The following is a 15,514-nucleotide window of genomic DNA, read 5'->3' as shown; positions in this document are numbered from 1 at the left end:
ATTCTTCGGCGATCAGCCTTCTTTATGGTCCAGCTCTCACTTCCATACATTACTACTGGGAAAACCATAGCTTTTACCAGGAAGCAAATACCATTTAGATCCGGCTTTAATGGCTGTCAGTTTTTGGCTCAGGGGTGGAGAATCCGCGGCCCTCCAGATGCTGTGGAACTGCAGCTCCCAGCAGCCATCATGGCCAGTAGGCAGAGATGACGAGTGTTGGGCTTCTGCATCATCTGGAGGCTGCAGGGTCCTATCTGTGGCTTAGTTCAGCCCGGTGCTCTTTGGGTGCTTTGGACTACATCTCCCATCAGCACTTCAGTACCACTTTAAACAGCCGTGGCTCCACCCCCCAGGAATTATGGGAGCTGTGGTTGGTTAAGGGTGTTGGGGGTTGATTGGAGACTCTCTATTCCCCTCCCAAAGCTACAGTTTCCCAGTGTGGATTAGCAGCCAATCTTTCTTCCCATTCCAACTTGCACTGTTCCAAGTGTCACATAATTCCCATTCTGCGTTTGTAAGGTGTTGGTCTTTGGAATTCCCTACCTATTGGCACCAGACAGGCACCTTTGTTGTACAGTGGTACCTCGGGTTACAGATGCTTCAGGTGACAGACACTTCAGGTTTCAGACTCTGCTAACCTAGAAATGGGACCTCGGGTTAAGAACTTTGCTTCAGGATGAGAGCAGAAATTGTGCAGTGGCAGCAGGAGGCCCCATTAGCTAAAGTGGTAAGAACAGTTTCAGGTTAAGAACGGACCTCCAGAACGAATTAAGTTCTTAACCCGAGGTACCACTGTACTCTTTTTGTTTAGGCAAAGCTTGGCAAGATATACAGGGGTACCTCTGGTTGCGAACGGGATCCGTTCCGGAGGCCCGTTTGCAACATGAAAAGAATGTAAACCCATCAGTGGCGTGTCTGCACACGCACGGGTTGTGATTCGCCGCTTCTGCGCATGATGTCATTTTGCACATGTGCTCATGCGCGAGTGGCGCAACCCGGAAGTAACCCTTTCCGGTACTTCCGCGGGACGTAACCTGAAAGAACATAACATGAAGCAGACGTAACATGAGATATGACTGTATAGGATTGCTGATGTGGTTTTTGGTTAATGGTTGGTTTTAATTTTTGGAATATTTTTGTTTTCTTTTACCAATAACCATGCTGTTTTATAAACCTCTTTGAAGTATTTTCTGCACACCGAAGCGGGTATATGAATCTTAGGGAATAAATAATAAATACTTTCGATGCAAGCACCAGAATAGGAGAAATTTTAAAATATATTTGGGGAGCTCAGGTTTGATTTGTGCTAGAGGAGCCCACCAGAGGGTGCTTCTCCCCCCAAAAAAGATTTCCCTCCAGGGGAAGCAAAAGGCCTCGCTCCCACCTTCCCTCCTCTTGTCTCTCTTTGCAGTGTCTTCCCGAGAGAGCTGAAAGAGGTCTTCGCCTCGTGGCGCCAGGAGTGCAGCAGCCGCGGCCGCCCAGACATCAGTGAGCGCCTGATCAGCGCCTCGCTGTTCCTCCGCTTCCTCTGCCCGGCCATCATGTCGCCCTCCCTCTTCAGCCTCCTCCAGGAGTATCCCGATGACCGCACAGCCCGCACCCTGACCCTGATCGCCAAGGTCACGCAGAACCTGGCCAACTTTGCAAAGTAAACCTTTCCCCAGGAACTCCTCTCTCTCTCTCTCTCCGTCTCTCTCTCTCTCTTAAAAACGACCGGGAAGCTGCCTTAGGTCCGGAGGCTGAGCACTCCCAAGGCTCACCATTTTGCCCACATAAATGGCTATGAATCTGCCCAATCTGCAGATTCATCTCCCTCTGCCCCAAATGCTATGAATCTCATCTGGGCACCCTTCTGGCTTATTAAATTTCAACTGGAAACAGTTGTTGGCATCCGTCTGTCTCAGGAGACAGTGGAGGAGTGCATCTTTGCAGGTGATGTGCAGCTTATTGGCAGGCTGCAGCGCCTGTTGGGGCTGTGGGGAGCAATACAGGAGAGACATGTTTTGTTGCAGCTGGAGCAGATGAAGGTGTCTGGTTGTGCTTCCGCAGATGCACCAGGGCGTTCCTTCTCTCTGCACTCCTCCCAGCGGTCATTCCTCCTGTGGTCACTGCAGTGGCTGCACGACCCGGCTGTCTGTCTCCACGCTTGGCAACACTAAGGACTAGAAACTTGAATTGAAGCTAAGATTCTCAGGCAGCTGCGTTCTGCACTCAGTAACTCATCCTGCAGCTTGTAGGGTCAGACCAGCAGCTCTGCTCTCCATCTGCTTCTCCAAAGGTCTTTGGGAAAGATACTTTCCAGCTCTGCTAATCTGAGATCGTACCAAACGGGGGTCTTCTGGGGGCTGTGACTTACCATAACTCAGGGGTGGGCAACCTCAGGCCAGAGAGCTGAATGTGGCCATCCAGGCCTCTCTCTCTCTCTCTAGCCCTTGGCCCTCTTCCAGAACACACACCCTCTCCCTAGTCCACACCCACTCATTAGCATCGCTCCAGGCTCTCCCTGAGTCCTTGAATTGTGCCAATGCCTCCTGTTTGCCTGGGTGGATATATTTTTGGTGCACGGGAGCCTCTGCCTTCTGCACGGCTGGAATGTAATCCACTGTACAAAAGTGAGAGCTGCATCTGATGCTCTAGCAACTTTTTTTTTTAAATGTTCTGTTGAAAGCCGCCCAGAGTGGCTGGTGAAACCCAGCCAGATGGGTGGGGTAGAAATAATAAATTATTATTATTATTATTATTATTATTATTATTATTATTATTAACCCATCCCAACCCTTTGCCCCAGAACTGCACAGGGAGGGAAAGCTGGATAAGGATTCCTCTTCCTTGCTATTAAGTGACTGGATAGAATTATAGAGTTGGGGGGGGGGACCCTGAGGGTCATCTAGTCCAGCCCCCTCCAACGCAGGAGTCACGGCTGATCACAACACAGTTCCAGTAAGGCAAATCACCCACATCACCCCAAGCTTTAAAGCGGGGTTGCTGGGGACGGTGTTTCTTTTTTAGCACGATTCAAGGAGGAAATGGGTGACCAGGTTTGTTTTTGCAGTTACCTCTCCAGTTGCAATAGAACCAAGCTCACAAATGGAGCCAGGATAGGGAATATGTTGGACCCCACACTCTGCACAAGGCTTCCCCCCCCTCCCACTTGCATACATACACTTCTTGGCGCTATGATTTTTTAAAGCCCCTAAAACCAGGAGGATCAGCTCTGGCAAGGGAAAGAGCCGTGCTGTCAGTTTTCTAAACTAAGCCTGTAGGTTTGGTGGAAACAAAGGGGGGAAGATTTCAGAAATCTCCCCACTGGCTTTGCTCAGGAGCTCTGAGCTGCTTATCCTGAGCTGTGAGATAGAGAGCGAACGAAAGAGAATCTCTGCGCACACACAGAGAGAGAGAGAGAGACAGAGAGAGAGAGACAGAGAGAGGGTAGTAGCAGCAGTGAGTGAGTTTGCTGACAAAAGCATCTTAAGATGGGGTCTGCTGGAACAGAGGAGACTCGCATGAGTTGACAGGATCAGCCCTCCTCCACCATCTCTCTCTCACTCGTACACCCACCTGCTCAAATTGCTGGCCGGCCATCCTCCCTGCCAACGCAGCCGTCTAATTTGGCATTGCCCGCCCGCCCAATAATCTTTTCAGCGAAGGTGACTTTGTCAAGGCCTTGGGCGCCCCTGGCCTGTGGAAGGGGGTGAAATTACATCATCTGGAAGGCCAGTGATTTGGCTTTGGCTGGGTCAGTCGTAAAGGGGTTCAGGCCGAAATCCAGCTCTTAGCCCACCTCCTGGCAGCCCCTGCCCACACCGCCCACCCCCGTACTTCAGCTTCCTGATCCACAGACTCTCAGCTGCCCAACAGCACAGAGATATAAGAAGAGAGGGCTATTGAGGGTTACTAGCCATGATAGCTCTGCTCTGCTACCACAGCTGGAGGTAGCAATGCTTCTGGGATCCTGGTTGCTAGAAGCCACAGAAGGGGAGAGTTGCTCTTGCACTCAAATCCTACTTGCTTGTTTTCCACAGGCACCTGGTTGGCCACAGGTGAGAAGAGGATGCTGGAACAGATGGGCCATTGGCCTGATCCAGCAGGCTCTTCTTGTGTTGTTATGGCCCCAGCTCCATGGGAGAGTGCTTCCTTTGCACCCAGGACACCCCAGATTCAATCCCCAGCATTTCTGGACAGTACTAGAAAAAGATCCCCATCTGAAACTGCTGCCAGTCAGTGTAGGCAGTACTGAGCTAGGTGGAACAATGGTTGGACATGGTATAAGGCGGCTTCCTACCTACCTGTTGGGGAAGGATCATAGCTTCGTTTTGCATGCAGAAGAACCCAAGCTCAATCTGGGCCGTCTCCAGTTAGGGCTGGGAATGGTCCCAGTCTCAAACGCTGGAGGAGTGCTGCTAGTTGAGCTAGATGGATCCCAAGACCTTCCTGGGTTGAGTGGGGGTAGAACCCTGGTCCCCCAGGTCATAGCACAGCACTCTCTCATCCAGTGATTCTCAACTTTTGTTGTTGGACTACAGCTCCCATCATCCCTGACCACTGGTCTTGCTCACTAGGGATGATGGGAGTCCAACAGCAGCTGGAGACCCAAGGTTGAGAAAGGCTGCTCTAACCACTAAACCATCACTGGCTCGACAGGAGAAGTAGCTTTATTTCCAGACATTAGCACCCCAACCAGGTGCATTGTTGGTGTGTGTTTTGCACCAGGCACTGCATCTTCTCCTGCTCCCCTCGCTATCACCAAGTTTGTTTACTTTGCTTGCAAGGTGGGTGGGTGGGTGGTCTGCAAAAACACGGCTCTGGCGGGAAACACACCTGTTCACCATCTTCACTTGGGCTGTGCATCTTTACTCCAAGTCTCTGATGTACCTAGCAACACCCCAAACTCTGGCTAGTCGGCTCTGCCATCGTGGCATGCTAACCCACTCAATGTGGGTTGTATCTGAGTCTTGTAAGAACACTGGGAGAGCCTGGCTGCTGGACAGACCAAAGGCCCCTCTAGCCCCACAGCACCCAAGCAGGATGTGAGGACAAGAACCTGCCTGATCCCTTAGGAACCAGTATTTATGGGTAGACAGCCTCTGGACATGGAGGTTCCATTCTTAATGAGCATCAGCCTGGCCACTGGGTCAGATGTAAAGACTTCTCTTCTCCCACTGCCCTGTTCTCACAGCGGCCAACCAGACCGCTTCATGTGCTTTGTTCGTAACAGGTTTGGCAGCAAAGAAGAATACATGTCCTTCATGAACCAGTTCCTGGAGCACGAGTGGACCAACATGCAGCGGTTCCTGTTGGAGATTTCCAACCCGGAGACTCTATCCAACACGGCCGGTTTCGAAGGGTACATTGACCTGGGCCGTGAACTCTCCACCTTACACTCTCTGCTCTGGGAAGTTGTGATTCAGCTGGACCAGGTACCCGCTGGCTTGTTGAATTTGTATAACCAACCACCAGTAAACTACCCCACCAAAGCAATAATTTATAAATGCAGTGTATAATCATGTGAAATCAACAGTGAGCAGTACGTACGTCGGCATTTGAACACTCCTTCTTTGTCAGGAAAGTCTCAGTCAGCATACAAAACTGTGGATATGTTTATAAGCAAAGACAGTCAAGCTGAAAACATAAAACTCAGGAATGAAAAGGAGTTCTGACTTTGACAGCAGAATTTGCATGCCAAATCCGTCCTCCAGGCACATTGTTGTGCAAACAAAATTAGGTGCATTTGTTTATGACCAAAGTTTGCAGGCTTCTTAAAAACCACCGTGAACCTTATTTGCACCTAACTTAAGTTGGATCTTGCCAGCTCAAGTTCTACATTCTTGGCTGTTGTTGTGAAATGTTAAGTAAATAATTGTTCCTTTTTTTAAAAAAAAAAAGGCAAAACAAAACCCTCTATTCAAACGGGACAGTCTGGAAAGCAAGCCTTCCCTAAACTGGTGCCTTCCAGGAGGTTGGGGGGCTGAGGCAGGTAGGGGAACTTCCCATAAGGGGAAGTCCAGATTATTTTTTTGCTCTGAGATCATCTTGTCTCCTATGCAAGAGAGAACTAGCTATCAGAAACTGGGGGGGGGGGGGTTCAAGTGCAGAGGTTCACACCAAATTCCCAATTAGTTTGTTCAGTAACACATTGCCGGACAGAGTCTGAGGAGTCTACTTCCCATGAGCGCACATGCTCTATAGACAAAAGGTGCATCATCTTGGCTGTTTCGCCCTCCTCCCAACCTCCTTCTTTTATCCTATTGCTGAAGCAACTCTCATCCAACCACATTCCTTGGAAACACGTAACCCAATTTTTTTACTGTACGTGCAGAACCCTCCTTGTATCTTAACTGGAGTTGTTTCAGCCCTTAGGTTCCTCCTTAACTGGTTCTTTCCAGTTTTGTGGTCAGGCTGTATTCCTGTGTTCCGCCTGGCCTTTGGCTTGGAATCAATTTGATTCCCTCCCCCTCTTTCTTTTTTCCTTTTCCTTCTGTGATGGAACCCCTATTTGGGGACTTCCCTGGCTTTTTTCTGGCCCATGTAGGACCAGTCTGGATAGTTGGCCTTGGTGAAGACGACGTTTTCATCCCCCCAAAAGTTTTTGATTTAAGTTTCCATTGAAATGAGGCTGCATTTTAATGTTTTAATGATGTTGTATTTTAATTTTGTTTTTTAAGTTGTATCTCAATCAATTTGTTTTTATATTGGGTGTTAGCCACCCTGAGCCCGGTATTATTATTATTATTATTATTATTATTACATGACACTGGCCTGGCATCTGACCCACTGGCATAATTAGGCATGGCACAGGTCTCAGTTTGACACCTAAGGCTGTTTTCCCCCAACCACACTCTCCTGCCCATGCCCATCTGGTTGGCGCATCTCCGCCTGGTGAATGAGGGGCATAGTTGAACTGTGGAACTCCCTCCCGCAGGAGGCAGTGATGGCCGTCAACCTGGGTGGCTTTAAAAGAGGATTAGGCACTCAGTCAGCCACTGTGAGAACTGGATGCTGGACTAGATGGTCCATGGACTCAATCCAGCAGCACTCTTATCACATTCTCATGAAATGAGGAAGCGGAGTGGAGTGATCTGCCCTGCATGTGTAGATGGGGAAGGGCCAACCCCAATGTCTGGTTTCCATCTTAAGGCATTCAGAGTCTTCAAGCCCCATATGGGGAACCCCTTGTGTCAAGCTGATAGGGGACTCCAGTTAACAAAATATTTGTGTTGCAAAGAGAACATCAACAATGTCTAGGCAACACGATGACCGTATACATACATAATAGACAATCTTTATAGAATTCCTTCAAATCATAAAAAGTTCAGAATGAAGTCTGTAGTCTCAAAGTCTCTGAAAATCTTTAAATGAAGCGAGGTACCAAACTTTGTACAGTGGTTGAATGTGCTTCAGGTTGAGTACTTTTGGGTTGTGCTCCACGGCAACCCGGAAGTGATGGAGTGCGTTACTTCCAGGTTTTGCCGCTCGCGCATGCGCAGACGCTCAAAATCACGTCACACGCAGATGCACCATCATGTCTTACATTCCATTCAGGATGTGAACGGGGCTCCGGAATGGATCCCGTTCGCATCCTGAGGTACCACTGTACTGTTTCATCACTGCATACTACATTTTTAAATGAGCACCGTTCCACAGCATTTGATATTTTCATTTATATACATTCATTCAAAATAAGATGGGTTTGGGAAGCATTCTATATCCTGCCACCACGCTGATGAAGAATTCTACGAAACAGTAGTCAATATCCGGAATCACTGTTCAGTGTTGGACATCATTGTTGAATACACAAAGCTTCACAGCTTGTCTTCCACCGTACAAAGTTTGCTACCTCGCTTCATTTAAAGATTTTCAGAGACTTTGAGACTAAAGATTTCATTTTGAACTTTTTGTGATTTGAAGGAATTCTATGAAGGTTGTCTATGACGTATGTATGTGGCCACTGTGTTGCCTAGACGTTGTTGTGTGGCTAGGATAGGCATGCTCAGTGATGGCCCTGCTTGTGTTTCTCCTCACTCCTCCAGAGCACAGCAACAAAGCTTGGACCCTTGCCACGCATTCTGAGGGACGTCAATTCGGCCCTCAGCAACCCGTCCTGCGTGCAAGTCTCCGTCACAGCAGACCATGCTGCCTCGACGCCCAACGCTAGCAACAGCATATCTGTGGGGCTGCAGAAGATGGTGATCGAGAACGACTTATCTGGGTAAGGACGGGCAAGGGCAGGGGGTGGGGGGGGTGGAGCAGAGATGAGCCCTGCCAGGCGAATGGGGGAGGGCTTTTGTGGAAAAGCTGGCTGAGGCAGCCCCAAAGGATCCTGGGGGTGGGGGACAGCCATGGGCGGGGGGAGGCTAAAAGGTGGCCCTGGCGGATGGACACTTCGCCCGCTAAAGATTTCTGCCGCCTTGCGCAGCTCCTCGTTTTGAAATGTAAAACATCGAAATGGATAAATTTCAGGTGGAAGCTGTGTATTTAATTAGAGAGATGAGCAATCGGAGATGGGTGGTGGCGGCAGCAAGATTCTCTCTGTAATCAGTGGGGGGGGGCAGTTTAAATGATGCACAAGGCTGGATCTCAAAGCAGCATGCTCTTAACCACCCTTGTAAAACCACCCCACCTTTGATCTGGGCTTAAGAGCATTAGCTGTTGCAAAAACCCATTTTCTTCCCCATCATTGGAAATCAATTGTTCACCCACATGGCGGTTTGCAGAACAAGAGGCTTTCTTAATATAATGGTTCCGGAGCCCTGACTTGCTGCAGGGTGAGCCAGCCCCAGATGCCTTTGGGGAAGAGCAGGCTCCCCAGCACAGGCAGGCAGCATCCATCTAGACAGGCCGGCTTCTGAGCTGTAATTCCTGCTTGCAGGCGGTTGGACTCGATGACCCTTGAGGTCCCTTCCAGCTCCCCAGTGCTGTTCTTCCCTGTATACACAAAATAATATGCATGCCATTAAGATAAACATAACTTGGTTTGTAAAACAAATCCTGTAAGCCTCCCCAATAAAATAAAATAATGTTTCGGCTCATGACATTAGGAAGCATCCAGTGGGCAGAATGAAACAAGGAGACTCCTTCTCAGAGAGCCTTAGGAGTCCATTCCAACTCCATGATTCTCTAAAAACAGCTGTTTCTGAGCTGTTTACATGACGCCCTCCCCTATGAGGAAAGCCTTTTTATTGGACCGAAACGTATTAGTAACGAATCAAAATCATGAATCTCCATCCTCTTTGAGATTGTCTCATTTTATTTTCTCACTTATTGCATCTGTACGCTGCCTATTTTTTTCCTCTTAAGGAGCTCAAGGTGGCAAGGATGCCCCCCCTCCTCATTTTAACCCCCACAACAACCCTGTGAGGTAGGTTAGGCTGAGACAGACAGTGAGCGGCCCAAGTGGAAGCTTCATGTCCAAGTGAGGAGTTCAAACCCTGACCTCCCGCTGACACTATAACCCAGTGCATCCCAACTTTGAGTCCTCCAGCTGTGGTTGGACTACAGCTCCCATCATCCCTGACCACTGGTCCTGCTAGCTAGGCATGATGATGGGAGTTGTAGTCCAGCAACACCCGGGGACCCAAGTTGAGAAACACTTCTGTAACCACTATGCTACCACTGGCTCTCCTTTACTGCTGAGCATCCCTGTGCCGGAGCTGGGCTGTGGGCAGCCCCATCGGGCCAGGTAACCCCGCCAGCTAGTTGACAACCAGCAAGGAAAGCCAAGAGGGGGACTTGCCCACAGGCCACCTCCTGAGGGCTGCCTGGCACACTCTGTGTATTCCCAGGAAGGAGGTGGCCTCAGAAGGCAGAATCCTGGAAGTGCTTTTCCTTGGTGTGACTGGGTTTTGCAGGACCTGGTCTGGCAGCCCCCTTCCCCTCTGATGCTGCACCCATGCACAGAACCTTAACAGCACAACGGGGGCAGAGGCTGACTTGCCAGCAGCCAGAAAAATAAGGGAGGAGTAAGACTGAAGGGTTAAACTACAGAGCCTAGGACTTGCCAATCAGAAGGTTGGCGGTTCGAATCTCTGCAACGGGGTGAACTCCCGTTGCTCGGTCCCTGCTCCTGCCAACCTAGCAGTTCCAAAGCACGTCAAAGTGCAAGTAGATAAATAGGTACCACTCCAGCGGGAAGGTAAACAGCGTTTCCGTGCGCTGCTCTGGTTCGCCAGAAGCGGCTTAGTCATGCTGGCCACATGACCCGGAAGCTGTACGCTGGCTCCCTCAGCCAATAAAGTGAGATGAGCCCCGTAACCCCAGAGTCGGTCATGACTGGACCTTTAATAATGAAGGGGGAGGTCTAGGACCGTAGGAAACTTCCACCAGGGTCAGTGCTGCCTACACTGGTTGGCAGCAGCATGAGGCAGGGGGCAGTTCCCAGCCCTATTCCCAGTTGGGGATTGAGCTTGGAATCGTCTGCATGCAAGGCAGGTGCCCAGGCCACAAGCGGTGGCCCTTTCAGCATTTCCCACCTGCGTGCCACATCCAGGAGACGTCCGCCCTCCCAACAGCCTGCGTGTGGCGCATGAGTGTTGATGGCGCTGGGGTGTTTTTTGTTTGCTTGCTTGCTTGCTTGCTGTCCTGTGAAAGAGCTGCTGCCTCTCGTGCAGCGACCACAGCTCTTTCTCTCTCTGTCTCCTTCTTTTCCTCCTCTCCTTCTTCTCCTTATGCGTTTTTATTTCCCCCACAGTCTGATAGATTTCACACGGTTACCGTCTCCAACCCCTGAAAACAAGGACTTGTTTTTTGTCACAAGGTCTGCGGGGGCACAGCCCTCACCCGCCCGGAGCTCCAGCTACTCGGAGGCCAATGAGCCCGACGTCCAGATGTCCAACGGCGGCAAAAGCCTCTCCATGGTGGACTTGCAGGACAGCCGGGTTCTGGATGGTGTGGCCGCCCTCCCGGGGCCGGCTGACCCACTCGGCGATGGGCCCCCCTCCATCGGGCAGGCCCCGGGCCCCTGGGGCACGCGGACTCAGCAGAACGCCGTGGCCGCCATGGCCACCGTGCGCCGGGCAGGCCAGACCCCCACCACACCCGGCACGGAGGGCACCCCCGGACGGCCCCAGCTCCTGGCGCCCCTCTCCTTCCAGAACCCTGTGTACCAGATGGCAGCAGGTCTGCCCCTCTCGCCCCGTGGCTTGGCGGACTCGGGCTCCGAGTGCCACAGCTCGCTCAGCTCCCACAGCAACAGCGAGGACTTGGCAGCGGTGGGCAAGCACGGCTTTGGCAACCCCGCTGTGGTTGCTGCTGCAACAGAGGACTTCAACCGGCGGGCAGGGGAGCTCGCCCGCCGGCAACTGTCGCTTTCGGACAAGGGTGGTCAGCCCACCATGCCCCGGCAGAACAGCGGGGGGCCCCAGAGGCGGATAGACCAGCCGCCCCCGCCCCCACCACCCCCGCCGGTGACTCGGGGCCGGACGCCGCCCTCGCTGCTGAGCACAATGCAGTACCCACGCCCCTCCAGCGGCGGCATGCTCTCCTCCTCGCCCGACTGGCCGGGCAGCGGTGCCCGGCTCCGGCAGCAGTCTTCCTCCTCCAAGGGAGACAGCCCAGAGATGAAGCAGCGAACGGTGCATAAGCAGGTCAGTGTGGACGTGGCAGGAAGGGCAGGTTGGGGAGAGGTGGCAGAGAGGGCACCTGGCTGAGGACCTCGCTTCTCCAGCCAGAATATGCACCATCTCAGGTGGGAGGGTGTGCAGGGGGCGGGAGGCTGTTCCTCATCTCGCTCTGCCATCCAGCTGCTGCTTTTGCCCATAAATGTTCCGGCTTCCCCCACCCCATCCCACGCCACACCAGATCCAGTGCCATCTCACGATCTTGCTGCTTCCTTGTGCGGCAGAGGAGCACCACTGGTTGGAGTTGTTCGGCCGAAGCTAGAGAGAAATTGAGAGCAGTTTGGTCGTTCCCTGTGCCCTCCCCAGCTGAAAGACATGCACACTGGTTGAGGGTGTTGGGAAGCGTTGCTCAGAGCAGGTGAAGGGGCAGGTGAGAGGAGTTGCCACGCTAGGCCAGCCAGCTAGATGACCCCTTGGTATCCTTTCCTCTCAAGGCTGTGACCTTTGCTCAAACAGGGACTTGCAAGCCGCTGGGGTCGTTCCAAAGAGCCCCATTTGACCAGAAAGTACAGCAGGAAAGGGGTCAGCGATTGGATCAAGCCCTCCCCCCAACTGCACCTGAGCCTGGTGCCATGATCTCTCCTCCACCACGCCCTCCTCCTGGTGCTCATCTGCATCCCCTCACCTATTAGCTGGGAACACAATAAATAATGAAGCTCCTTGTTCAAATTCAACCATGTTAATTGTTATTTGAGGGCTAATTAAGGCCTCAGTCACATGCACTCTCTCTAGGTCCGCTTGTAGCTGGTGGGCTGGGAGCATCCACAGTGCCTCTCGCTCCCCAGAGTGGGGAGGTTGCAAGCAGGAGCTGTGAGCCAGGGTTGTTTCTCCTTTAGAGGTCAGCTCAGCCGCAAAACAGATTAGGCTGTTTTCTTAGGGAAGCCACAGGGAGATAAGGGTAGAGGGAGCCAAAGATAAGGCGTTGATACATATTTCAAAATTCTTCAGCTCATGAAGTGGGGGGTGAATTTCGGAGACAAATCTGAGAGGGAGACCCCAGATCTCCTGATGGGTTCAGGGTACTGGCAGCAGGTCTCTATGCGGTGAACCTGCTAGCGCCGCTGCTACCCTATTTTTCTGACACATCTGTCATTTTCTTTTTCCCATTATTGTGTCATGGGGGGGCGGCGCAGGGACAGGATTTCTTGTTCCAGGTATGCCCTGGAACAGCATTACATTGGGGTGGGGGTGGATACGAGACATTTAAAACACCTCTTTCTAGGAATAGAGAGCTGCACCCCCACCCCAAAACCCTCCTAATAAAACTTTGCTGTCCACTGTCTTGGGGGAAATTGTCCCTCTGTAAAAAGCACCTCCAAATATGAGGAGCAGACTTGGGAGGGGCAGCCTTCTCATTCAGGGATGGAGCTGGGCCTGAAGTAAGGTTGAAAGCACGGCGCAGTGACACCTTGAGCAGATTTAACTCACATGATTTCAACCACACGCAGGTAGAAATTCCATGAGCTGAATGCAAGCAAAGGAGAGAGCTTTTTCCCCCTGCTGAGATTTCCTGGTGTGAAAAGAACTTTTGAGCGCTCTGCCATCACTTGGAGGAGCGTCAAAGCCCACTTGGCCCCAGAAGGCTGGTGGTGCTTGTATAGGGGGGGTTGGTTTTGTGTATATGCATTTGTGGGCGTACACGGGACCCTTGCAACAGAACGCCTGCGTAGAATGCGGTTTTAGTGCTCAAAACAAACCATTTCAGGTTGGCAGGTGAAGCTTCCCTCCAGTCTTAAAGTCCTAGAAAAGGCTTGGCTCTAGGAAGACTGCCTACTAAACCAAAGACCCAAGTGTTGGGTGTTTGGGACATGTGCTCTCTGTCTTTCTCTAGCTTCATGTCCATTCCGGTTTCCCCTTTTTTCTTTCCCCCCCCCCCCCCTCCACTCCCTCTTTTCGCTTGTGGTTCTATGTTTCATTTTAGGCCCCTTCTCCTGTGAACCCCAATGCCCTGGACCGCACAGCCGCTTGGCTTTTGAATATGAACGTGCAGTTTTTAGAAGAGGAGAGCAGTGACCCAGAACCCAAGCACAGGGATAAGATCCGGAATAAAGAGGAGTTCGGCCAAGGGGAAAAGGTAACGCCGGGCAGGACGCAGAAGTGGCCTCTCCAGAGGGAGAGACAGTTGCCTTTGTAAACACATCCGCTCCCTGGCCTGTGCTGTTCGAAGGCTGCAGTGGCCCTTGCTCCTTGCCCACTACTGCTTTTCATGTAGGGCAGGGCGTTGCGGGTGTTGGTCCTGCAGCCCTCCTGATGACCTCAGGCTGCCACTCCCACCCTCCCTGACCACTCTACCTATTGCGTTTGTCTCTTCCCTTTTCTCTTCTCCAAGGAGAGCAGTTTGTGCCCCTCAGCCTAACCTGCCTCGCAGGCTGGTGGTGGGAATTAAGTGAAAAGGGCCATGCACAGACACTTTGAGCCCCTTGGAGAAAGAGAGGCAGGATATAAAAGCAACAAATAAGTGAAACAGGTAAATAAACACCATTGGTCTGGCCAGCTCAGCGTTGTCAACACTGGCTGGCAGCATCTCCCCAGGCTTTCAGGCAGGGAAGACTCCCAGCTGTATCTGGAGAGGTCCTTCCTACAGAGAGAACCTGGGCAAGCAGGTTATGTCCCTCCTCCTTCCCCAGCCCACCCCCCCAAAGAAGGGGCCTGTCTTGCCTTGACAAGAGCAGCTCTGAGCATTTTTATAATCCCAGCCTGGCATTGCTCATTTCCTGCATTTCCGTTGTGCTGTTGTCATTCCCTTGCTGGCTCCATTGACATAATCCATGCCCCCTTCCCTGCCCCACAGACACACCTCCCACAGCTGTGCCACATGGTAAGATCTGGACGGGAGGAGAGCAGGCACGGGAGCAACCGCCGTTGCCTCGCTGCCAGTGCCACCCTCATTGCCACTGTCTCCACTGGAACCATACTTTCCGGTTGGCACGAGTGCCTTCCAATTCTCGCCTCTTTCTCTGCCTCCCACCTGTTTCCTGCCTGCCTCTCCCGAAGCCGCCCAGTTAAAAGGGAGAGGTCAGAAGTTTCTCCTCCGTGGCGTCCGCAGCTTCATTTGTTTCTTTGTGAGGGTGCCAGAAGCTGAGTCAGGCACTTGGTCCATCTACCTACACTGACGGGCAGCAGCAGTGGCCCTCCAGAGATTTCAGGTGGGGAGTCGCTTCCAGCCTTACCTGGAGATCCTTGCAGGAGCTGAACCTGGCGGCTCATGCCAGGCAGATGCTCTGCTGCTGAGCCACTGCCACTAAAGTTCTTCACTTCTCCTGAATTCCAGGGTGGCGCTGTAAAACGGATGCGCGTGGGCACCTTTGCCATGGCTGTGCACTGTCTCAGTTCCTTTGTGCATACACACACACACAGAGAGAGAGAGAGACTACTACACTGACCAGTCCCTCCCTGCTATTCATTGCTGGAACCCCTGTAAGAAAGGAATGCTGAGAGGGCTTCCACAAAGTTCTTTCATTGGAGATTCCTGCAGCGTTTGCACGGGTTAATAAAGCACGGCAAATAAAGCCCACAGCAAAAGAGTCCTGATACGACCACATGGCATGCGCTCACGCATGTGTTGCAGGCTTTGAGTCAATGGAAACCCCTGCATGCTGTTTATCCATTCATTTATTTCAAGAAATTTACGCACCACTTGACTGCCTCAAAGCAGTTTATCAGAAAAGATAAGAAGCACTAAAATCATAAATAAGAAAAAAAACAGCAGCAGTGGTTTCAATCCTCCATATCTCAGCTATATAGGGCAGTTGTGGGCTGTTGGGGTGGAGAGGCAGAGAGGATTAAAATCAGGAGCAAACTCCCCGTTTGCAGGGTGCTGGACAAAATTAGGATTTGCTCCTCGTTTTTTTAGTGGAACCATTGTTCCACTGGGGAAGCAAGACTAGGTAATAAGGGAATCC

At 51.7% G+C, this 15,514-nt stretch overlaps 1 protein-coding gene across 16 annotated transcripts in view; it reads left to right on the top strand.

The window, feature by feature from the left end:
• The window catches only part of DAB2IP (DAB2 interacting protein), a 312,170-nt gene that overhangs the window by 272,336 nt on the left and 24,320 nt on the right, over positions 1 to 15,514 (top strand). For 10 of the 16 annotated variants that reach the window (XM_083422910.1, XM_083422915.1, XM_083422919.1 and 7 more), the window contains 5 exons: positions 1,412 to 1,648; positions 5,216 to 5,417; positions 8,028 to 8,206; positions 10,685 to 11,579; positions 13,534 to 13,686. In XM_083422910.1, the coding sequence (XP_083279036.1) occupies positions 1,412 to 1,648; positions 5,216 to 5,417; positions 8,028 to 8,206; positions 10,685 to 11,579; positions 13,534 to 13,686 (1,666 nt within the window). The remainder of the gene's footprint in view (positions 1 to 1,411; positions 1,649 to 5,215; positions 5,418 to 8,027; positions 8,207 to 10,684; positions 11,580 to 13,533; positions 13,687 to 15,514) is intronic. The other 6 variants (XM_083422913.1, XM_083422916.1, XM_083422917.1 and 3 more) reach the window with 2 other exon arrangements.

The sequence above is a fragment of the Podarcis tiliguerta genome (genome assembly GCF_965153285.1).
Source record: "Podarcis tiliguerta genome assembly, chromosome: Z".
Lineage (NCBI taxonomy): Eukaryota > Metazoa > Chordata > Lepidosauria > Squamata > Lacertidae > Podarcis > Podarcis tiliguerta.
The sequence above is the reverse complement of the archived record's forward strand: the minus strand, read 5'-3'. Positions and strand labels throughout refer to the sequence as shown.